Source organism: Rhamphochromis longiceps, linkage group LG9 (genome assembly GCF_057381845.1).
Source record: "Rhamphochromis longiceps isolate RC_006_pf linkage group LG9, R_longiceps_female_GT1.1, whole genome shotgun sequence".
NCBI lineage: Eukaryota > Metazoa > Chordata > Actinopteri > Cichliformes > Cichlidae > Rhamphochromis > Rhamphochromis longiceps.
Window position 1 is genome coordinate 19137132 of NC_140565.1, and position 24721 is coordinate 19161852.

The following is a 24721-nucleotide window of genomic DNA, read 5'->3' on the forward strand; positions in this document are numbered from 1 at the left end:
GCGAGCAGAGAAAGTATGAATCAAAACTTGAAGAGAAAGTGTGGCCATTCAAGTTTCTTCCAAATATTTGTTTGCATTTTTGAAAAGTGTTTGCATCACACTGGAACACAAGTGGTCTTTTTAGTGTTGCACAAAAGTCAGCTTCCCATGGGATCTCAGCAGAGACACTTCTGTCCCTCTTCCCCTCTGATCTACAGCTCAGTCCTCATATCACTGATTAAACCACCAAACCAACGCACAAAAGAAATGCAAATATGGCCGAGACACCCAGTAAAAATATTTGTGATACTACAAGAATGAAGATGGTGCCTCCTTGCCTCTGCCACACCCATGTCATGCCAACGCTCCAGATGTCATGGGAACCAATAACAGCTGGGCTGGTACACACAGGCTGCGTGTGAAGCGCTGCTCCATCTGCAGAAACCCAATCCCTCTGTGAACGCAGCGAAGGATTAAACACTTTTGATAAGGTCCTCGAGACCAAAACACATCTGTGAGACCACAAACCGGAGGACTTTTTACTGAATATAATGTAGTTGTAATTGTTGCAATGGACTGAACCTAAATCAGGGAATTCATGCTCTCCAATAAATTTAGAATGTTTAAGGAATTTGCAAAAAAAAAAAAGAAAAAAGGGTAAAATGATTGCACAAACAGCTTTGGATGAACTTCATTGCATCTTTTGCTTTAACTATCTCTGAGGGCAAATAGTTGACAGGACTTAACTTTTTTTAAAAAAATTAAGATGCAAATGAGCAACATGTGTCTTTAACAGTTTACACAACGAGATGGAGTTGTGGTCCCACTGAGGTCATGGTCGCTCGGACAAAAAAGGGGGAGGAGAAATGCTCAGCAAAAAAACTGTGCAGATGCCAAGTCCATGACACTTAAATTAGAGGGATAGCTAGGCCATGTCTCTTTAGACAGAGCTGTCTTTAGTTGGTGCAGATGGTACTGTAGTGAATCAAGGGTTGACGTTTTAGCGCTTCTGTGGGAAATAAGTTCCAGGGTTACCAAATGGAAACTGCAAGGAGGTGCTGACTTGCAGCTTCTCGTCATTTACTTCACTGTTGTCTGTCGTCCACAGTGCCACTCCGGTCTGTTTCCCCAGGCGCAGGTGGAGCAGCCATGTCCACTGGCTCTGCTGCAAGTGATGCCGAGGACGACGAGACACGCCACAAAAGGACTACCGCTGCCTTGGAGGCCACCGCGCGGAAAGTCACCTGCTATAATCCCAGCCGGTACTCGGAGGAGGAGTTGGAAGACGAAGGTGTTGAGGGGAGGATCAAGCAGGAGCACAGACTTTCCAAAGCGCACCAGAGGGAAACGCGACAGTCGCAGAGGAACGCGGCTAACGCCAGGGAGAGGGCGAGGATGAGAGTGCTGAGCAAAGCTTTCTCCAGACTGAAAACCAGCCTGCCCTGGGTGCCAGCGGATACCAAACTTTCCAAACTGGACACCCTTCGTCTCGCTTCTAGCTACATTTCCCACCTTAGGCAGCTTCTGCAGGATGACCGATTCGAGAGCAGATTTGCACACCCTGTCAGTCTGGTATGAATGCCAAACTTTTACAGCCATGACAGAAATCAACTTTTGCTTTTATACTTTTACACATTGCTTCAGCAACTATAAAACTAACTGTCCTCTGCTTCTGGCTTTCAGTATGAACCCTATTGTCATCTTTGCTGACATAACAGAATGCATGATTTTTCCAAAATGAAAGCAATTCTGAATTAACCATTGTCATTCTGAGCAAATGAATTTGTATTCTTCTCCAACAGACCTGGCCATTTATGATGACAGGAAGGTCAGAGGAAGACATCTCATCATCTATGAGACTTTGTGGAGCAACAGCTTAGGCGACACGTCTTCACCCACCAAGCTCAAGCTCTTCTGCTAAAACCTGAAAACAACAACAACAATAAAAACAAAAAGGAGGGGCATCAGTTTGACCCCGTTTTAACCACATGCCCTAAACAATGACTGTGAATTTAAAACTATTATGTTTTACTGTGTGCATGTTTGCTGAAATCAGTATTATGTCACATTTACACTGAGTGTAACATCTAATCTTCATTTATGCTTGATTTTTTTTTGTGTATAAAATTTGGATTTAGCAAACGTCTTTAATATCTTTCACCCCATCAGTCTGTGCACAGCATAAACTGTTATATGGCTGAACACACTTTTGATACATTAAACAGTTTCGGCAGCTCGGCCTGTGCATGATGTCCAGTTGCAGTTTGATTCTTTCATTCTGCTCTATGAGCGAATTTTAAAAAAACAAAACAAAAGACCTCACAACTTAAAATACTTTCTGCTTTTTGCTAGTTTGGCTTGACACTATGACAGTAACCACAATAATTCACCTGTATTGTAGATCTATTTATTGTATTTGTGTTTTAAAGTCTTTGCATTTGAGACAATGTGAGAATCTGTCTGCATTTATTGTTTCCATAGAAGTTCACCATTTAGCCATATGCATGTATCCATGCATTGAGAACTGCTGGATAATTCGGCACATCTGCAGGAGATGAACATCAGAAAGCGCTCACACGATAAAAAGTAAATTAGAAATGTGAATATCTGTGCTACTTGCGTAAACAAAACATGTTTTAGAAAGACATGAAAACCTTTTAATTATCAGTGTGTACACACTCTTGATAGATGCACTGAAACTATAAAGCCAGGGCAAATATTGGACCCGTCACACACATACAGGCTCTGTAATGAACTCTAAATGTGACAAAATCTCCAGCGTTGTCACAAAAGGTCCAAATAAGTGGCTCAACCAAACCAAAATGCTAAATTTGTGGTGGTCACAAGGTTAAAGAAATTCTTCTAAGTCCTCATATCAGCTGCTTGGAGCCGCCACACATGACTTCTCATTTTTGGCAGCAGGAGGTTGGAAATCTTGAACACCACACCACACAGTGATAATATTCACATTCATATAAGAGTGGTGAAAAGTTCAGCAAAAAAATCAATAGTCACTGGTAGAATTCCTCAGTAACCTTCTGCACCCCTCCATACATTGCATATCCCTCTTGCGGGAGCACACACACTCATCCAACTCCATGCTTAGTTGGCAGAGAGAATGGATAACGGTGATCTCTTGATCTGGGAGTCATTTTATCCAGTTAAACCCCCCAAAATGATGTGAGTACAGATGGGCTGAGAGCCAAGCCCGGGCAGTCTGGTGGGACAGACTGACAAAACTTTTAAATGAAAGAGAAAGAGAGAGGGGAGAGGATGAGTTTTCATCAGGTTCATGTAGAGCTGCAGCTGTTGCTGCGTTGGTGAGTTTCCCAGAACTCTGAACTGCTCTCCTGGGAGAAACTGGCCACTCTCTTGGACCCGGACAGCTAATGAGCTGCCTTCTCACACTCACTCCGCCTGTTGTCGTACCATCTACTTAAAAATGTGGCACTGAGGGACAGCATCTTGTAAATGTCTGATGTGCAACTTGACTGCACTGCAAATGAGGTGCCATTAATCAAAGCGTGGCACGTCAACAGAATGATGATATTTGGGCAGTGAGCTGATTCCTTTCCTGAAGTTCCTGAAGGACTGAAGGTTTTTTGGGGTTTTTTGTGTGTTTTTTCACAAACCAAACAATTTGTCTCAGTTTATGTCAACACTGGCCAGAACAAATGAAGACGCCTAATGAGACTTAAGCTGTGTTTTAGAGCTCATGCATTTTGTAAATGTTGCATGAGTGGCATCTAGTGGTGAGGACTGTGAACAAAACACGCAGACGTTTAATTTAATCGCATTTATGAGAGGAAAAAATATTTAAATGTATATTTAAATTTCCATAACTTTGTAGATTGGGTATGAAAGACTCTTTTAGAAAAAGAAAGTCCACAGTTTCCAGGTAAAAATGCTTCTTCTATTGTTGATTTAAATTTACAACCATACACGCACACAGTGACAGTCATTTCTAAGTAAATGGACAATGTCAGTTTGCTTCTTCTGGTTTAATATTGTTAAAAGAAGTGAAATGATTTCATCTCAGCATACAGGATTTGTACGTATTTTAAGAAAAGCAACTCTTTATTAAAGCCATGTCATCTAGTATTGGAGAATAGAATAGAATAGAATAATTCTTTAAGTTCCCACAAGGGGAAATTTGGTTGTAACAGCAGCAAGAAAAACACATATACAAACAAACAGGACACAGGACACAGAACAGAAACATGCACAATATTACATATTTACATCAAGGAAATTAGTTACCAAAAACAGAGTTCTGTACAGTTATTAAAATTAATAAAAATGTAATACAGATAAGAGGCAAACCCAGGTTGTAGTGTGAATCGGTTGATAAAATAGTGCAAGTTACAGTGCTGATGTAAACATGTATGTTTGTTGGGAGCAGTTTTGATTGTACAGTCTGACAGCTGCAGGAAGGAAGGACCTGCGGAAACGCTCCTTCATGCATCGAGGATGCAGCAGTTTGTCACTGAAGGAGCTCTGCAGTTCAGCAGCATTTGCATGCATGGGGTGGGAGACTGTCTATCAGAGACGTTATTTTGGTCAGAGTCCTTCTGTCTCCCACCATCTGCACTGGGTCCAGGTAACAAAAGCAGAGACATCAGGGAACATTTTTTGTATGGTGTAAAACTAGAGCTGTCAGTTATAACAATAGTGACAGGCTTTAGCTGCCTCTGCGTTGTGTTCATGCGGGCACTTGGGCTTTAAAAAGCCACAGTTAATACTGAACCATTTCTGTTCTATCTATTCTAATGGAGTCAGAAGAAGAAGTTAGAAGAGGTAGTTTGTACTTGTTTGTACTAAATCCAAGTGTGTAGAAGTCAATTAAAAAAACAAAAAACAACAAAAAAAGACCTCAATTTCAATCACCCCTAATTTAATAAAACATCCTAGAAACAGTTAAAGTGACAATACTTTCAATCCTAGAGTGTTCTCGGTAGTCCTTTGCTTTTATAGTTTTTTTTTTTCAGTCTTTTCTTTTCTTTTCTTATTGCAAAGCAGGAAACCCTAAACGGTTCCTCATCTGATAAAGTTTTAAATATCCAGATGTAGAGCTGTAAGGTCAGCTGAATCAGAAATCAAATGAGTCTACTGTCAATCAGAGACTTTTAAATGCATTTATTGTAAACAAAATGTTTGAATATTTATCACCAGCAGAGGTCAGCACATCTTCACGTAAGTCATCAGGGTAAGGCCAGACTGAAAGTCTGACTACCCTCCTAAAATTGTACAGCGTATTTAGAATGATGTTAAATTGATATTACATTGATTTTCAGTGATTTTTCCTTTATTGGTTATTTATTTATTTATTTTTAACAATAATTTGAATGAGAATACACCAGCAGCTCATTTCCTCTCTTGGTTCTCGTTTCCATTCTACACTGAAATATGTACTTCTTCTTTGTCTTATATATTTTTTTTATTTAATTTATAATTCTTTAAAATATATCATTAGAATGAACACACTGTTTTGATATAAAATTACCTAATCAGTCATCAAGGCTCAGCACCATCGAGTTTTTTTCTTCTTCTTTTTCCTTTTTTTTTGCACGTCTGAATTTTTTTTTTAATTATTTGTAGAAGAATTTCCATGAACAGGAAGGAAGTGTAGGTCCAAAGCCAACATCGGGGGGTTCAGGAAGGCTGCCGTTGTAACTACCCCAAAAACACTGACTTTAGGCCTGCAGACTGCGGGAATCCAGCCTACATGCTTTGACCTTTTCATAACCACAGTCAGCATGTTTGTTGTTCAGAATCAAGTACGCCAATACTGCTAATGAGAAAAGGCATATGCTAATCCCCAACTGTTTAAATCATGCTAATGTACCTGCTTCTCCATGGGGAGATTAGTTCCTCTCCTGTATCCAAGCTTAATTTAAAAAACAAACCTACAATTGATTAGTTGAGGTGATTTCTGTAATAAAAAATTTAAAAAAAGTAGTATTTTGTATTATCGGTAATTAGTTCTTAAGATAACTTGCTGTATTCTCATTAGCTTTGATGGTATGCCTATATATGCCTACATGAATACGGATGTGATCTCAGCAACTTCCTTTTTTAAGGTAGTCTCTAAAGTGAGGGAGAAAAACAGTGTATCTGTTTTCTCTGGTGCGTGAGTGTGAGAGATAGGGGCAGACGCAGCGAGGCGATCTGTCTGGTGCACAAGACTTCCTGTTACTCTGTGGAGATGACACACTCTTCTGTCAGATGATTGGGTTACAGCGCAGGGCTGGTAGACTCCTCTCAGGAGAGGATTCAGGCTCTTTGTGGCAAGACGAGGTGGACGCGCTGAAACGGAAGGCAGACGCAAGTGAATAATAAAAGAGCAGAAGAACATGCACAAACAAGGAGGGACGAAGAGAGCTGAAGGTGAGACGGATTGACAAAAAATAAAAACAACATCCACGCAAGCCTCCAGGCCCTTGCTTGGCCTGATTTGCCATTGTCTCCCTAACTGGGTGACAGGACAGGAGTATCAGCCTTGCACGGCTGTCTGTTGACTGGGTAAGCTGCTGAGCTTCTTGGGTGGCGTCCTGGTTCCAGTGTTCCTGCAAACAGGAGCCAGAAGAAACAGATATTTGCGTTTGCTCTCAGGGCATGTGAAACAGTCCAAGCCATGTTTACAAGGATTGGGCGGTGCCCCTCGGGCTTATTATCTTGTCCTCACCTTTCTTTGTCTCTCACAAAGAGATTCACACCAACAGGTTTTTCCCCCCCACTATGCTTGCTTTATGTTCACACTGACTGCACATTTTCACCCACTGTCTCTGAGTTCCTGCTGGTTTTGGTTCTGCAGATATGTAAATTACTGTGTTGCAATAAACAAGCTATGAATCACGCCATTTGTGCCCAGGTGCACATTAAAAAAGAATGAAAGAAATCCCAAATGCAAAGTTTTACCTAAACACTCTTTTTAGGTTGAAAAGAAAATCCATAAATTCATTATTAAATGGAATATAAATGACACAAAAACATGTTTTAAAAAGATGACTCCTTTGGCATTAACACATAACCCTAATGAAGGATTTGCACTAAAATCCTCGCCACTAGACCGAATAGCTTTCACACTTTCTAAGCTGGTACCATCGTCATTCCAGTTCGCCCTCCGGTGGCATATTCTCCCTGAGTTCATCTTCTGATGTTACAAAGATGGCCACAACCTGACAATGGAGATAATATTTTCCTTTACAATGGCTCCCACTATCTGCTCAGGGCGAGGGCTCAGTAAGTAGCCCGGGTTTTCCCATCCCTGTCAGACAGCAGCCCAGCCCAGTGGAGAAATGAGTCCCCAGGTTGCTTAAAGGGCTAACCTGTCAGCGGTCCAGAGGGATTAGCCATTCACAGCCTCCATATTGTTCTCGAGGCCACAATAGGCTGCATGGGGCCCGACCCTTTGTCATCAACTCTGTTGTGAACCTTTGCTGGGGCAACAAAAATGTAACACACCTGCAACTGTGGATTAGAACTTTTTTCCACATTCTTCTCCTCTTGTTTTCTCTTGTCTTTTCTTTCTTTTTTCTTCTTTCCGGGCACTTTGCCCGTGGCTGTGCTGTCCACATCAAAAGGCATCTTTAAGATGCCAAAAAACACAACCCCCAAAATCCTTAATTCACGAAGGAATAGTGGGGAATACAGGCAGAGGTTTTAAAGTGCAATTTCAAAAAGAGAAAATAAATATTTTGGATGATACGTATCTATACAATTTTTGAAATCATTTATATTGTTTCACAAAATTGCTCTAATGAAACCATTTACGTGCCCTGAGTGTTTTCACAAGATCAAATAAATGTCAGGAGGGCTATCTTTTTCAGGCATCAGTCTTATTTTGACATCCCTGCATCACCTTTAACCTTAAGGAGAAAATATTCTGTCAAGGGTCTCTGACTGCCACATCCCAGCAACTAAATCCCAAATCCAACCTTTTTTCCTAAGAGCCTTGAACTTTCCATGACCACATCAGAAATCAAAGCGTTTGCATGGTTATCATGTGGAACGTGATGTCTTAAAAAAAAAAAGTGGAAGAGAAACATTTATTGTAATATTTTCTTCTTTAATGCCTCTGAGGAGGGCTTAGTCTGCACAGGTGCAACACAAAAGTTTTAGGTTTTTTTTAGAGAGAGATTAATATCTGAATTTTGTGTTACAGTAGAAGTACATTAACACAAAGCAGTGATAAAGTTGTCTCACTTTGTACTTTAAATGTTGGTAAAATTGTTTCCCATCATCAGCCAATTGTTACTCAGTTTTGAGGGATCTTTTAAAAAGTTTTTACACTCATTTAAATTTTGCTGAAGCTTTTTTTTTTTTTTTTTTCAAAATAATAGCGTCTTTTCATTTTTTAACTTGAAAATTGATTCAGATTGGAAAGTTTTTCAAAGGAAACTCAGTTTGACTCTGAACTGGAACGTCAAATAGTTCCCTGTAACCAAATTATTCACATTGTATAAGTGCCAGAGATCTTCATCATCACCATACATTTGGGATCATTTTTTATGATACATCCAGAGCCAAATTGCTGGAGTGGGGATTATCATTACTGCACAAAATGATCTCTTTGGGCGAACCCTGGGGTCACCGTCATACATAAGACACAGCTGACAGTGACACTTGGCCAGTTAACACTGTGTGATTGATTACCTGTAGGCTTGCAAGTGCGCATGCAGGGTTGTCTGTGCGTGTATGAGATGCACGTGTGTCTATGTGAATGCGTGCGTGTCTGCAAACCCCCTCCCTACCCAAGAGAGCCTCTATGGCCGGATGGTGTATCAGATGGCACGTTAATTACTCAGCCTTCAAAAGGGGGCTGTCCTGGGTAGAAGTGAGTAGAGGACTGATGGCTGTGCGGTGGTCAGGAGAGGCTGCCTGTAGGGAAAAGGTGCAGAGATGAGGGGCACATGTGGAGATCTACATGTGTATCCCCCCGGATCACACAGATGGGTGAGTGCTTGCACAGGTGAGCGGTGAGGTTATCATAATGAGAAGACAGATGTGAAAAACTGCCACTCTTTCTCTCCCTGCTATGTTGTGTCTTTTGGAAATTGAATTGAGTGGTGGCAGTTTCAGAAATGTATGCAATACAGCTTGTGCTGGCACATATGACGTGTAAAGTGGCAGCTCTTTACACATCTGAACATCAGCAATTGTTATTTGTAGTACTTCCTTTACTACCCAACTAATTTTGGATCAAAAGTGAATTATTCTGCTTTTAAATGTGTTTTGGTTGCCACACCTACCAATAAAGAATACATGCAATGTGTAAATGTTAAACACTCTGCTATATTCACCAGCTAGACACTGAGTTTGTTTGAGAGTGCTTTAGAGATGGGCTTCTGTGGGTAAATATGATGATAACGGTATAAATTAACACAATTAACGGCTGGAAAACCAAAGTAGCAATTTGAAAGATGCTGTGGAGAGCACCTGGAAACAGGTGATCGTTCTTTCTATGTTTTTTCAACATAAATCTAAAAAATTATAAAAATTATTGATCAAAAACACTTGTTTGTCTTTACATATTTGTAAGCACGTGTTTGTCTGTGCGCTTGAGTGTGTGCGAGAGCAGTCCACAGCCAACAAACAGGAGGACAGTGGAGATGGGCACTGGCCTTTGACCCCACCTGACCCTAACCATCCCCCTGGCTTTCAGTCTACTACCCCATCACACTCATAGACAGAGCTTATAGTTCCCAAAGCCCTCTCAGACCCCCTTCTTCTGTCGGTCAGATCAAAGACCCCGGGAGTTGAGAGGGACCTGACCCGTGGGAGAGGTGGAGGATCCTGCTGTTTGGCTAGTCGGTGGTGTGGAAAGAGGCAAACAGGCAGCTTCAAGGACAGACTGATGGAGCCCTAAATCCATAGAGGTTTTTCAAGGCCATGCATGACAGAGGAGCCCGTTTGTTCTGTCGTCATATAGAGACATAGTCGCAGACTTGAAAAGACACACAATCAGTGTTTCTCTCACTATCTCTTCCTCCCTCGCAACAACGGAAAGGCACCCACTCAGACGCTCACGCACATTCTGTATCTCAGCTTTCTCTTTGCACATGTAGGCGTCTTTCTTCATATTCTGGGCCTGTCACTCTGATTAATTGGTGCCTAATAACAGACACACAGCTAATATTAGGGAACCTGTTTTTATCATTTTCTGATGTGTCATATTTTAATTCTCTCATCTATATCAAAGCTCAGAGTGTAGATGCAGCTCAGCAATATTAAAACACAGTTCCCTCAAAGTGATTATGCTGTATCTAAACTAATACATTATTATTTATGACTGAATGCTGATATTTTGGAAAGAAAGTCATGCAAAAGGCCTGCTGCCTCAGCCCGTGGCTTTGATTAATCTGTGCGATAATGACGACACGTCACAAACCCTGGTGGGTGTGTAATCACCACAGTCATTTAATAATTATGTTGTATTCATAAGGACTGAATGTTTAATGATGTGTTTACTCACTTCATCCTCACTTGATTAGATCTAATAACACCTCAGAAACAGAGAGTAGTTCTTTTGTTTGTTTTTTTAATAATAATTACTTGCGGCTCTGGTGGATTTGTAATTGGCCTTTTTTTACGCATTGAAATGTACAAACAGTGATGGCTCATTTGCATCTATATTGCAAATGAGAAAACGTAATAATATCTAATGTCAACAATCATAGGCTTGAATTTCACAATCTCTCATAGCTGAGGACCATAAAATACAGTTTTGTAGCATGAAATTTCCTTTGAAATCCCAGTGACACCTGATGCTTGTTTGAGCTACTCCATGCGTCTCAAACCAGCCTCCTACACGTTTTTATTAAGCACCCTGCAATTTCAGATCACCGTGTTCCCCTCCCGGTTTCCTCACCCTCTGGTGTGCAACAAAAAGACACACCGCAACGCCGCTCGCCGACTCCCTCGCGCTTCTCTGTCTCTCCTTTTTCATTTACAAGGTGACAAAGCTCGCTGCAGTGTCTCTGTGCAGCTGGCATCTCCAGTTAACAGGGAGCTCCCATGCGATCTATCTGCACAGTGCTCATGTTATCTCCAGCGAGGGCATTTAAAGCTCTATGTCTTTTCCACATGGCCCAGACTAGTTTAATTACTCAGCTTTGCCTCAGCTGTAACTGTTGCACGCCCACCCCTCTGTCTGACTGTGTGGGAACTAGAACGGAGGTGGACAGGGTCTGTATATAATACAGTGATATAGTACGTTAACATACAGGCATATAGTGTGCACACTAAAACAGGTGACTAATAAAAGGAAATCCACAAGTTGATCACTGCAATGAAGGAATCCGGTGGCTGTGGCTATGGTCTTTGGGGGGCATTTTTTCCACTTGTTCTGTTTGATGAAACAATAACTGCACAACCAACACAAAAAAACCAACACATGGGATGATTCCTATCCTCAAGGGAGTGTGGCATGCCAATGTTGCAATCTGGAGATCACAAGGGGTTACTGGATAATTTGATGAGCTTAAAAATGATGTAGATAATTCAGTACGGCCTTCACAGCAAGAGAAGTGAGCAGACTTCTCCCCAGCAGACTTCCAGAGACTCCAAGCATCAATGTGAAGGTGGCTCAACACTTTACTAAGACACTTTACAGGGTTTTCCCCCTTTATATCTCTTCCATTGGCGCCTTGATGGACAAGTACTTAGATTTTTATCTTCTAATATAATTATTATTCTAGTATTATTATTGATTTAAACAGTTCTTACTGAGTTACATTAAATCACTCTATGTTTTAACTATACTTCAAAAGAAGTTCCCACTCTTATTCTTGATTCTTCCACAAAAAAAGAAAAGAGACAGCTATGCCATTCATGAATTCTCCCAGCCCCATAACAGAATCTGACACTCTACAGCCCACCATAATTGGGGGGGGGGGGGGGGGGGGGGGGGGGGGGGGGGGGTGTCACTATGATCTAAATATGTAAGTTTTACTGTTGGCAGAGATGCACACAGGGTACTTATTCTTTTTTAGATCTTTTCACCCCAACATGAAAACATTTTTTTAACTGTTTATTTGTTAATACTCATCTTCAGTGATGTGCAGTAATAGAAAGCTTTGCCTTGTGACCAGCAACGAGATATAAATTCTGATTTGACCGAGTTTAAATTTAATCTTGGGTTATTCCAAGAGGTTATTCCCATAATTCAACATTGTATAAAATAATGTAATTTGCCCGTACAAAAACTAGCCAGAGTTGCGTTCATGTGATACTGCGGGCGGACTGGGTCAGGATTCTCTGGCTCTGAGCAGTGCGAGAAGTTGAGACACTCTGATAGGATCAGCTCGAATGACCTTTTCACTCCTCTCCTCTCCTCATCCCCCCCTTTGCTCCATTCCCTCTTGGCACCACTGGCGCTGGGTGGCACCCAAGAGCTGCTCGGCCCGAGGGGTAGGATTGCAACAACCAGGGCCTTGACTCACACGTTTTAACAATTTCCTCCATTCGCAGCAAAATTATGCAAATATTTTAGTCCAGTTTCCTTGAGTCTGGAACACCAATTAAGAGTGTCTGTTTGGTTTTCATGACAGCTGTTGAGGAGACTTGCAGACAGGCAGGCCCTTACGCTGGAGGTGAAGGGCTCCCGGCATGGAGGCTTGGACCCAGATGTAAGACATGCAGATACACAGGAGGCTGCACACAGCGAAGCGCTACTGATGAAGTGAGAGTGGAGCATAAAAAGCAGGAGAGTATTGAGATAAAGAGGCTGAAAATGAAGTCTGAGAGGCGGAAGATTAAAGCTCACAAGTGGGAGAAAACATAGCAAAGACAGATAGGAAGATATTAAGAAGATGTTAAGATAATATAAGTAGGATTTCAAAGATATTAGTATACATGGTAGGGTTACTGTTATTTTCCAAAGCCAATATAGATTTTAGAAGAATAGCAGACCTTTGGCTTGGTATTTATTTAAAGAAAACCTCCTTTCTAACTTCCTTTTGGCTTTCAATGCACCAACATAATTGAGGCTTATCAATCTGTTGAGATGAACTTACAAAACTGCTCTTTCAGCAGCCAGTAAAGTCTAAGTAGTGTGCTATTCCCACCATTTAAAACTAACAACATCGGCAGGTCACAATTTTAAAATGAATTCAGTGCTTGTTTCTAATCAACCCTGCTTGCTCTGTGATTGATTTTTTTATGCTGTCCCTTATTTTCCCTTTCTATCTCTGGCACGTCCACCCTTAATATGCTTAAAAAAGGATACAAAGTCCACTCTAACGCTCTGGAAACCCAGCGTTGCTTTGAAGGAATGATGGCCCAACAAACTCTCCAGCATGGTGAAGGTTTTAATCGAGGGGATTGTGCTGTCTGGATAAAAGTTCCCTGTGCTCTCCAAGGGGGGGATGGATTGAGGTCATGGCATTAAAGTATCTCCTTCAGTTCAAAGGTGCGCATGAACGAGAGTCCAGGAGAGAGATTCATCTTGGTTAGGAGAAAACCTCTTGAAAGCAGGGCATGTAATTGCACTATGGGGCGTGACGGACCATATCGTTATTAAACGGTATTGTTAAAGGAAATAGGAGAAAGGGGTCAATTTTGATGTAAGTCACTTTATTGTGACATTTGATACGAGCCCGTCACAGATGCTGGTGATAGATTTAGGTTTAGCTTTGATGAGCCTATCAATCATTAGAAAAAACAACATGAAAGTTGATGTCATTTGGGGGGAAGGAGGTATTTTATATAATTTATGTGATATTGCTTTCTAAAAGGGTGAGATGAAAGGTCTAAAAACATTTTTTAGGTCAATATTGCTATTTTATTATAGCGGGATTTCCCTCAATACGCCATAACAATTAAACATTTTGGCACACAACTTATTTCTTTTTGTCTTTATCTATGATTGTGTGCAATTTACCTGAAAGGAGTTGCTGAGAGTTAAATGAGAGAATTAACATCACTCTCACATTTTCTCACAGTCCACCAACTGATTTATAGCTCAGCACAAAGACTGAAAAGGCGACAAAGGGTGTTACTTAGCTCTGGCCAAAGTTGTTTGTTTCAGCACACACACTGTTTTATTCCATATAAAACGATGTATACAGCTACTGTGATTCAAAGAGGTTGTGATACCTGCTGCTGGGAGAATTTGCTGCCTTCAAATAACGTTAGTGGTTTATCTCTTTCTACTAAGCTTAGCCAACTGGCGGCTACCTGGTTTTATTTCTCTTATCAAGTCTTGAGAGGACGCTCAAGCAAGTAAATGGTACAAAAATGTGCTGAGTATTTTAAAAGCCCACAATAGGAAAAGGTGAAATCATTTAGTGTCACCCGCCAGTTGTGTCTACTCCTTTTATCTCATTCAGAGTAATGGACTTCTTCATCTCTCACTCTGCAAAGTCTCCCTCTGTATTTTCTCTTTCCCCTGTTTCCACACTCCCCCCTCTGTGGTGTCTCCCAGAGTTCTTAGCGTGGCTGGGCCTTCCTGCTCCAGGTGGTCTGCAGCCAGCCACCTGTGTTGTCTTTGTGGCCCTGTCATCTGTCTCCGGGCAGGCTTTGTGGGCTTGCCAGTGTGAGGACAGGCCTGGTGAGCGCCGATGATGGAGATAGTTCTTTCTGCTGCTGCTTCTCCCAGATTCTCCCAGGACTCCAGTGTTGCTGGACACAAGGAGCTATGTGTACACTCCCAGCCAGGACCAAAGAGAAATCCTGGGAAAGTGTCTGAATTGTCTTCAATCTTCTAATGTTGTAAGGGATAAGTCTAAATGCTGACGTTCATCCAAAGGATGGATTCACAAGTTTGCACATTTAGATTTTAAATAATGGATTAAAGTTGATTTTGGGTCACCTCCGGCTTTATACAGTAAGTATCATTAGATGGCATTTTACTTGTTAAGATGGCCTAATCTGGTTTCTGTGAGTTTTTCTCTTTTAAGAAAGTAAAAAAACAAAATCAAGCTCTGACTCACAAGCTTTCTAAGCCATTGCCTTTCCATAACACTTGTATACAGGTACTAAAATAACACAGCATCAGAAACACAAGCTGTAATGTGCTTTACCAGGATAATGCAATTTTCTTAATTTCCAACTGAGAGAAACATGATTCAGCCTTGGCGCCTATTTTTTTCTCTCTCTCTCTACAAAACACCACAGAATAAAAACCCAGGTGAAGAGGAAAGAGCTTTGTAAAGTTTTATATGAAGCAATTCTGGTTTGTCTGGCAATTATTATCTCAGTTAACAAATTCATTTATTTATTAATCATTTAATAGCTGACAGGTGAACTAGTCACATTTCAACTACAAAAAATACAAAAAAAATGTTGTTTGTAAGAAATGTATTGAAATGGGCCCCAGAAAGCCATTAAACCCAGTCAAATGATTGTTAGTTCTCTCATGTACCTCTTTGATCAGGGCCGTCACACAGTATGGGCTTTATTGAAGTGGCAAAAGAATGCCGTTAATTTACCGTACAGTCACGTAAAAGTAACCAGGAAGGACGTGATTTAGGAGCAAACACTCAACAAATAAACAAAATAAACTGATGACTGCTGTGAGGTCATAGTTTAGTTACTTCTTTATTTACCATTACACCAATACGTATGCTCAACATCCCGGGTAACCCTCCCCACTTCTTCTTCCCTCCATTTCCCCTCCGTTACATATTCAGAGTTTTATTTACTCCTCATCCGGAGGGGAGAGTGTTGATAAATGACGGCGCGGCGCCCTGGGACTCTCCTGTTTAAGGAGCGCCGAGGCGATTTATGAGCGCGCTCTCGCAGGCTTCACCGTGATTAATCGACGCCGTCCTTCGCGGCCACAGGCGGGGCAGGGGCAGCCGGCCCTCCACTGTTTGGATAGGGAGATAACATCAAAGCAGCCTGCTGCTTGTGTTAAGAAAATACTACATTCTGGGTCAGTGCAAATGAATCCAGGAGGAGCCTGAAACTGTTTTTAATGGCGTTCCCATCGATATATTATCACTCTGCACAATTTGGGCGTATAGGTCCTTAAATGACATGTGCAAATGTCTTTGTACCTTCAACCCCAGATGGTGCTTGAAGCTAGGCTTGACTTTGATGATCTAACTGTTTATGGCATGCTAAATTTATGAGTGATGTGTGAGTGCGGCTGTCAGTGAGGGTAAACATTAGCAATGTGATTACCCTTAATTACTAAGTAATAATATATTAGGGTTTTTTTTAATAGCTAATTAGATTGTGGTCTAATAGTAATAATAATCTTAAGAAGAAGAAGAATTGAAGTGGTAATAAAAACATCAGTTAAATTTGCACACCTGCATCGTTGCTCAAAGGTCAGGGTGATGAGCTGGATGCTTCAGGGCTGCTCTTGCTGCAGCTCTTTTGATCTCTTCAAAATGACCTGCGCACCACAAGGCTAGAAAGCCCTCTTGACTCACGTTGGCCTAAAAATAAGAGTTTGTCCTCGGGAAATGACACTCAGTGCTGAAATCTCGGTTCACTAATTTGCCCACACAGAGACCACACATGAATCAAAAATGTTTTTTGTTTTTGAATGCAATGAATACATTAATTAGCCTCTTCCACAGTATGCAACAAAGTAAAACAATCCCTGCTAAGTCCTCCTCTATTTCTTATCTCATTTACACATCAAAATAGTTTCTTTCCTTTCCCATTGTGAGAACACCGTACTCCTCAAGTCAGCTGGGAATCACTGGGCGAATTTCCGCTCTTTATTTTCTACTTCCAACTGCTTCCCCAAGTTCCTAAAAGGATGCCAATTTAGCTGAAATCGGGCTGAATTGAAAGGCGCACTGTTACCTGTCCGCTGGGGTAGAACCTCTGCGGTGGCTGCCCTTTCCCATGCTTCCACCGCAGGACCTCAACCGCAGGCAGACAGAGGGGACACCTGTTTCCTCAGAGAGGTTGGCTTGCATCTGAAATCTTAGTGTCGGCCCTGCCTATTGAGAGTGGGCAGTGTGATAAGGCCCTTGCACTGTGATGGGGTGGAGGAAACCTGAGGAGAGAGCAGGAAAGGGGATGCCTATAGCCAGATGAATCTGGTGCAATTTGCCAAAACACTGTGCCTCCTTCCCCAAGACGATTACCCACACTTGCAATAGAAAAGCCTTTGTCTGCTATGAGTCTCCACTTATCTATTCTTTATCGTAATGCAAAGGGAATAATGGTCTACCTGTGCTGCGGTAAAAGACAAAGTTTAGTGCAAAAGGGAGGAGGTGAAATTTAATGTGTCTGTAGCTGCTGGTGTAAATCAGCGCAGTTATAGTCTGGTAGGAAAAAACATTGGCCTCTTCTAGAAATACCTTTGACTCAAAATCATAAATTGTTGGCACAAAAAGCCCATCAAACTTTACTTTCTTTGAACTGTTTGTGTATTTTTGGCTCCACTCTGCCACCATTCAGCTCCTATAGAAACAAAAGAAGCACAGAGGTTGATTTGAGACCCAAGAACTCGTGCAACGGCCCATTGAACATACTAACTTTTTAAACATGTGGTAAAAACAGTGAAAGACTTGAAGATGAATGTGATCTCTGTCTCTTTCTTTTTTCTTTTTTTAATCCCTCATGGTTACAGCATAAACTAAGCCCACTGCTATTTCCTGACTTTGTTCCGACTACAGCTTCTGAGCATCTTTTGTGAGGAAAAGCAACAACATCTTTCTTTCTTTCTTGACTGAATGTTGCCTGGAACATATGGGTCACAAGGGCAAACACATTCCAGCGAGAGTTTGTCCAAAATGTTTCCGCATGAGCCCCTCAATGAGGCTCATACTGCCTGTCTTCTCACACCATATATCATCAACCTTTCCCACTGAGCTTGTGTCACCTTCCCCACACCCCTCCCCTTTGATGTCATGAGATACTGGAGTACAATTTGTAATCACTGTTGAACCAAGCTTTGGCGCAGCCTCAGGCAGGCCCCAGTTGATCACGCTATGTTTTTATGTTTTCTTTTTTCCCCCTGCACTTCCGTAATATCTCAGGGCACCCCCGCTGATATGCCTCAATTGCATAAAAATGTCATGCGCCTCAGTCCTCAATTATGTTGAAGATGTACCCTAAAAGACTAGATGGGCAACAAGGGGCTTATAAGAGAGGCCCAGGTCAATGTCTTTCTGCTGCCTTTCGGGGAAGAAGAAAAAAAAAAACCCAGCAGGCAGCTCTGCTAAAGGAAGTGAATAGTCTGAGGAGCAAAGATGCAGACTCCTGACATTTTTTAAGATTTATTTTTTGCCTTTGATTTTCACTTTTAAAAAAAGAGCACGGTGAGAATATTTTACCTTTAAACCACGGTAATGTTTAAATGATCGTTATGTTTGTGTATATATCTCATGGAAAGCACAAGAGGTGATTTTAAAGTAGGGCAGTTTTGTTGTTTCTTATCACAGTCTCCATAGAAGCTGCTTTTCGTGTACTAATGTTTAAAGAGCTTGAAAACAAGGTGACCAGACTTCTACAAGTTTTGTTTTTGTAGTTATTTATTTTGATTATGATTTATCTCTCATTGAAGAAGAAGCTTCAGTTCTAAAACCAAATGGTGGAGGGTCCCAGGTATTTAAACCCTAGTGGAGGTTGCCCCTTACGAGGTGGTACTGAAAGTCGTTGATCCTCTATTAATCATGTGTGTCACAAAATGTGTATTTATAAGCAGAGCTATATACACAAAGCTCCATAGAGTAGTGGTTTCCATGTTCACCTAATAGATGAGAGAACTCTGCTTCAGTTCTAGATGGAGCCACAAATCCCTTTGGGGTTGCATCAGGAAGGGCAACTAGTACCTGCTGTGGCAGCTTCTTGTGAGTAAGGGAACAGCTGCAAAAGTAATTGCCTCTGCCTGATTGCTTAGTTTTGTTTTGTTTTTTATTTCATATTTTTTACACTTGCATTTTTGTAGATCAAATAAATGTTAATATTAGACAAAGTTAACCCGTGTTTTGCAGGTTTTACAAGATAATTTCATTTATTAAGTGAAAAAAGATATCTAAACCTGCCTGGCTCTGTGTGAAAAAGTGATTGCCACTCTTGATAAATCATGAATTAAGGGTGATTTACCAGATTTTTTGGAACACTTTTACAAGCCACAGAGGCCTGATTACTGCCAGGCCAGTTGAATCAAGAAATCGCTTAAATAGAACCTGTCTTACAAAGTGAAGTGGGCTAAAAGATCTCAAAAAGCAACACATCATGCTACAATCTAAAGAAACAGCAGAGAATCAAAGTATTTGACATGTATTAGTCTGGAAAGGATCACAAAGCCATTTCTAAAGCTTTGGGACTCCAGTGAACCACACTGACAGCCATTATCCACAAATGGAGGATATTTTAATAGCAGAGAACCTTCCCAGGAATGGCCAGCCCACCAAAGGTTCTCCAAGAGTGCAGAAACATCTCATCCAGGAGGTCACAAAATAACTCAGAGCATTACCTAAAGAACTGCAGGCTTCACTTATGTCAGTTTAGGGTCAGAGTTCATGATTCAACAATACAAAAGAGATTTTATTTGCTATAAATTAAGTCCTGATGATCCCCAAGACTTCTGGAAAAACATTCTGTGGACTGATTAGACAAATGTTGTATTTTGTGGAGCGTTTGAGTCCCATCTGGCACACAACTAACAGAACATTTCATAAAGAGCGCATACCAGCAATCAAACATGGTGTTGGTAATATGATGATCTGGGGCTGTTTTGCTGCTTCAGGATTTGGACGACTTGTTGTAATTGATGGTAAAGCTCAAGCACACCCGGGTTATGCAGCAGGACCACCAGCAAGTCCATCTCTGAATGGCCAATAAAAAACAAAACGAGAGTTTTTGGAGTGGCCTAGTCAAAGAATGGACTTAAACCCAAATTAAATCCTCTGGCATGACCTTAAACAGTCCGTCCATGCTCGAAAACCCTCCAATGTATCTGAATTAAAACAATTCTGCACAGAGGAGTGGGCCAAAATTCCTCCAGAGTGATGTGAAAGACTCATTGCCATTTACTGGAAATGCTTGATTGCAGTTCTCGCTGCCAAGGGTGGCACAACCAGTTATTATGCTTAGGGTGCAATTACTTTTTCCACACAGGACCAGGTAGATTTGGATAGCTTGTTTCACTTAATAAATAAAATCATCATTTAAAAACTGTGTTTTGTATTTTAGCAGGTTATCTTTGTCTAATATCAAATTTGTTTGATGATCTAAATTTGCAAAGAATCAAGAAAGGGGCAAAAAAAATTTTTTTACAACACTGTAGCTGCTGCATACAGTTTTTTTTTTTAAAATTACATTTTAATTAATTATTTTCTCAGGTCATTATGGTAAATTTTCTTTTTGTACAACAAAAAATCAACATACCTTATTAAAAAATAACCCACATCAGTTTTACTTCAGGCTGAAGCGTGCATTAAAGCTGCACAAATAGCTCACATGTCTTTCTGTGAAAAGTCAGTATGTGTTCAAAGTCTTGGGTAACACCTTAGTATGGCTTCCTAATTTATTTCCCCACCCATCCTGTGGCTCAGGAGCAAATGGGGAAAAAAACCTCTTTTGTGAAAACAATAGAAGACGGCGTGTTATTGGGGACAGTCCGTTAAGCTGTCCTCACCTCTTCACCTGACCCGAGATTGCCTGAGATGCTTTCTGGCCGAGGCATCCTTCCTGCCGGAGAAGAGCCGAGGGGTGATTTATGGACCAACATGTTGAGAGGGAAGTGTAAGGGCACCGGTCGAGAGTTATTGATCCTGGGAATTATGAGTGAGGAAGAAGAGATGAAGAAACAATGAGAGAGACAGAGGCTGATAAAGAGAGGGAGGAGAGGGCAGCACTGTGTGCAGCTGAGGCCATTAGCCTCTTCCCCTGTGCAGGACAGACCAGGCAGTGATGGGTGCTCTCCTGCAGAAAAGGAGTGGAGCACAGGAGGGGCTCTAATAGGATAACTCCCCCATTAACGCAGGGGAGCTGCCTTTCAGAGATGCTATCACTCCAAGCCTATGTCTCCATCATGCCTGCCTGTGTCGCCATGCAATACAAGAAATGCTGCATATATCTATCTTTCAATCAGGGAACATATGGTGTATGTCAAATCTGCCAAGGGGAACACATTAAAATGGAGCAAAATTAGCTTCACTGTAAATCTTAGATACTACAAATAAAAAAGCAAAGTAGTGTAGGTGGTAAGTGGCTGCAGACCTTTCTTCATATCTGGGTTCATGCCATTCTAATACTCACTATGTTTACAGTACAAGCATCTGTGCAGAGTTGCTAAGCACTTAAGGAATTGTGCATTTAACAGCTAAATGTTTTCTTAAAGTAAACATAATTGTCATGGTGACTGTTTTTTTTTTCTAAGGCAACTGACAGCATTCATAAAACTTCACACGATGCCATTGTAGCCCCCATTTGAAAAAATATGATGTAATCGGTGTCTAATTTGGTGTGTTTACTCTTCACTAGCATTCAGCGAGGATCTGTTTTTGCCAGACGAACCAAACTGCTAAAAAGGGAGGTGGGGGGGGGGGAGCTACTTTGATTGCGCAGTGAGAGAGAGAGAGAAAGTAGGAGAAACTGTTAAATCCAATTTACCATATCAGCATAACAAATGAAAAATACACCTTTTCTTGCCAGATATGTGAACTTGTTTTTCTTAATGTTGCAATGTTGGACAGGTTCTTTGCTTTTTGAATGCGGTACCCGCTTTGACTGAATAAGGCCGGCACTCAGTGTATGAAGAATGAGTGCCTCCGGACACCTTGAGTGGATAACCATATGCTGTCACAGTAGACCAGACGCGCCTCATATTGGGAGCTCTGTTGAACTGGGAATTGTGTGGGAGGTGGGGAGTGGGGGTGGAGGGGCACAGGGGACTTGTGAGAGTTTTGAGAGGTACAAATCAAGGATTTAACTGCTCTTGCTCCGTCCAACTCAGACTGGTATAGACCAATGTTCGATTTGGGGTTGTTGTTTTTTTGTTGTTGTCTTTTATTGGGCTGTCAGTGGCTCGCAAATTACTGACATGAACAGTAAGGAGAAGAATCAAGAAATCGTAAAGTACAGAGTCATGTGGTGGCTATGATGGTCTTTAAATAAAGAGAAAGAGTGAGAAAAAGTCTGAGGGAGAATCTAGGAGGAGACAGAGAATCGGAGGAAGGCAGATTTTGCACCAGCACCACAGCTCTTTATTGGGCCCACTCATTAAATCAAAGGCAGATGTTCATTCCCTTCGACCTAACCACATCAGCTGTCGCTTTCCTTGTTTCCTCCAGCCTCCTCAATTTTTTCTCAAAAGGGAAAAACCAAAACTAACTATCAGTAAACATGCAGACTCCTCAGATTCCATGAATGTCAAGCAGCACAGGCAACAAGTCAGTCGGCATCCGTTTGTATATAGCTGGGAAACCCCGCTCTGGTTCTGACGCAGGGGCTGAGTCTAGCACGCTAGTTTGCGGGGGGAGTGTTATTATGGTTTAACATGCCAGAAGTTCTCCCTCATCATGAAACAAACCCACCAGTCTGTCAAACAACTGTTGACTTCCTAGGAAAGCATGTTATCATTTGCTGCTGAAGTCCTGTTTGTGATCGGTGGAAAAGAATCACTTTTTTGTGAATAATCAACGCAACTGAGCAAAATACAAATGCGCCTTTGTAATTCAAAGCGAGCAGGCAGCAGTGTGCTGGAGTTAAGGATTTGCAACTTGGAAATGTGTCATTCTAAAGTAAAGAAAATAGATCTCACAGGCATTTGACAGCAGAGTGACGCTGCTCTATTAGAGGTGAACCGAAAAAACATGGCAAAATCTTTCACTGGTCCATTTCTGCTTTAAGTTTCATAGGAGATACAACTCGTTCCCTTTCATTACTTAGACTGTACATGAAAATGAAACATTTCAGAGTGATGCATATTCAGCCCTTGCTTGCCTTAATGGTGCCCAATCAGTTCCACCAGGTCCTTTCCAATGGGGTAGGCGGCCTCTACCCCTGATTACACTGAATTGTGGGTATTTCCTGCCTCTAAGCCTTGCATATGGATTGAGTAAGGCAGTGGCTGAGGGACTACTGTTTCTCTCCACTACATCTTCCTTTCTTTCTCTCTCACTTTTTTTTTCAACGGGAAAAGCAAAACACTTTTGTTTTTTCTGGCTCTGCTGTCAAAATACTGAGCTGGGCCTTGGCTCAGTGTCTGCTTGCATGTAGCCAAGGAAAATCCCATGAGACAAGTGTGGCTAAATGCAGTTTAATCCACATGATCACTATCCGTCTGCAGGACTCAGCCACACCTATTGCTGACCTATTGCTATGAGGCACATTTCTAGCCAGCATTTTTCCCAGTTTTGGATATAGATGTTTTCAGTACACCCAAAGTAAAAAGTTGATGTGATTAAGTCAGTCCCACCATATGTCTGTGGTCTTTTTTCGTCAAAAAAAAGAGAAAAGATGAATTTCCCACTCAAACGAAAATTATAATATAATCATGAAATACAACCTTCTGGCGCAAATGCCATGGTAGGACCAATAAGCGACTATTCTTGGAATTTACCAGTTATTGTATTAGCAGCACACATATGTAAGGCAAACCTGAAGGAAAATGGTGTCTGCATAAAGGAAAGGAGTGAGATTTAAGAATAGCACATCAGTGGAATCATATTATATCCAAGGAGAGTCAATAAGGTTACCCCTCTCTGGAATTCCTTATGACATTTTTAACCTTCAAGTACATTATTTCTTCCAAATGTGGTTTCTACTAGAAGCCAAAAAGACTCAAGGCAAGGTGATAATTCAAATAGGGTAACATATCTCCTCCCTGAGCTGGTGAAGTTTAATCTCTATATGATGAAACTTTGCCAGCTTTGGCAAAGTTTAAGAGATCCTTGTTTAATTTGAAAAGGATGTCTCATCAACAATCAAAGAGTAAATGGGGAGGGAGAAGATTTGGCATTTGTTGCTAGTTTACTTTATGACATATTAAAAAGAATCCGCACACACCAAATATTTGTACCAAACAGTTTTGGAGGATTTCCCCTGACTGCAAGTTTCCCTTACTTTATGTTCTTCCACTGGACCGCTGCTTTGTAAGCTCTTTCTGTGGAAGATTCTGGCATTTGATGCCAGTGCTTGTATGTTTGCCTTGAATGTTTTTTTGGAACAGACAGCTCATTATTTGGCACTGTGCTTTCAAACCCCGGGCACGCGTCTTCTCAAATAACGCCTCTGATAGAAGGCAGATTGAACTGTGCTTTTTTTTGCATACTAGCAGGGGTATTTGATTTGGCAAATGAACAGCTTTTACATCGAAGCCATATCAGACACCAGAGCCATGAATCAAAGTATTTGGGTTGTTTATATATATTTTTTTTTTATATTTGGAGGCCGATCAAGTCCAACATATACAAATTCGCCGATGGCAATTAATTACTCTTTCTGGAGTACTTTTGCATGGGTGGTTGAAAAGCCTCTCCTCTAAAGGCACAATTTATGATCTGAAGCTGAAGCATGCAGGCTCAAAAAAGGAATTCAGTGATTGGATCTTCAATTTGAATAGTGGCTACCATATATTAGCAGTACCCATAGAAACCATGCACCACATTCCTTAGTTTTAAAGCATAAAAATGCATTGCTGTCCTAAACTGTGCATAAATTGTTACTCTTTTCAGTTATTTATAAAAACTGCAGGGTTTGTTCCATAATCTGATTTTGGGAGATTTCCAAAAAGGCATTTTGTTGTTTCTTCCTTCTGTGAACTCACCCTGCCGTCCTGTGGCTAACAAAAGAGATAGTGTGACACCTACTGAATTACTGC

At 41.2% G+C, this 24721-nt stretch overlaps 1 protein-coding gene across 1 annotated transcript; it reads left to right on the forward strand.

Annotated features, from left to right (window-relative positions):
* The first annotated feature begins 903 nt into the window (after nt 1-903).
* On the forward strand, nt 904-2354 carry msc (musculin (activated B-cell factor-1)). The gene is made up of 2 exons (XM_085417780.1): nt 904-1551; nt 1782-2354. The coding sequence occupies exons 1-2, from the start codon at nt 1129-1131 to the stop codon at nt 1857-1859; spliced, it is 501 nt and encodes a 166-aa protein (XP_085273906.1). The 5' UTR covers nt 904-1128; the 3' UTR covers nt 1860-2354.
* The last annotated feature ends 22367 nt before the right edge of the window (nt 2355-24721 follow it).

What these genes read in the sequence shown, in the direction of transcription:
- msc (XM_085417780.1), top strand. Translation starts at nt 1,129, where the DNA reads ATGTCCACTGGCTCTGCTGCAAGTGATGCCGAGGACGACGAGACACGC. An exon ending in TTGCACACCCTGTCAGTCTG is followed by an intron (nt 1,552 to 1,781) that starts GTATGAATGCCA and finishes CTTCTCCAACAG; the next exon opens with ACCTGGCCATTTATGATGAC.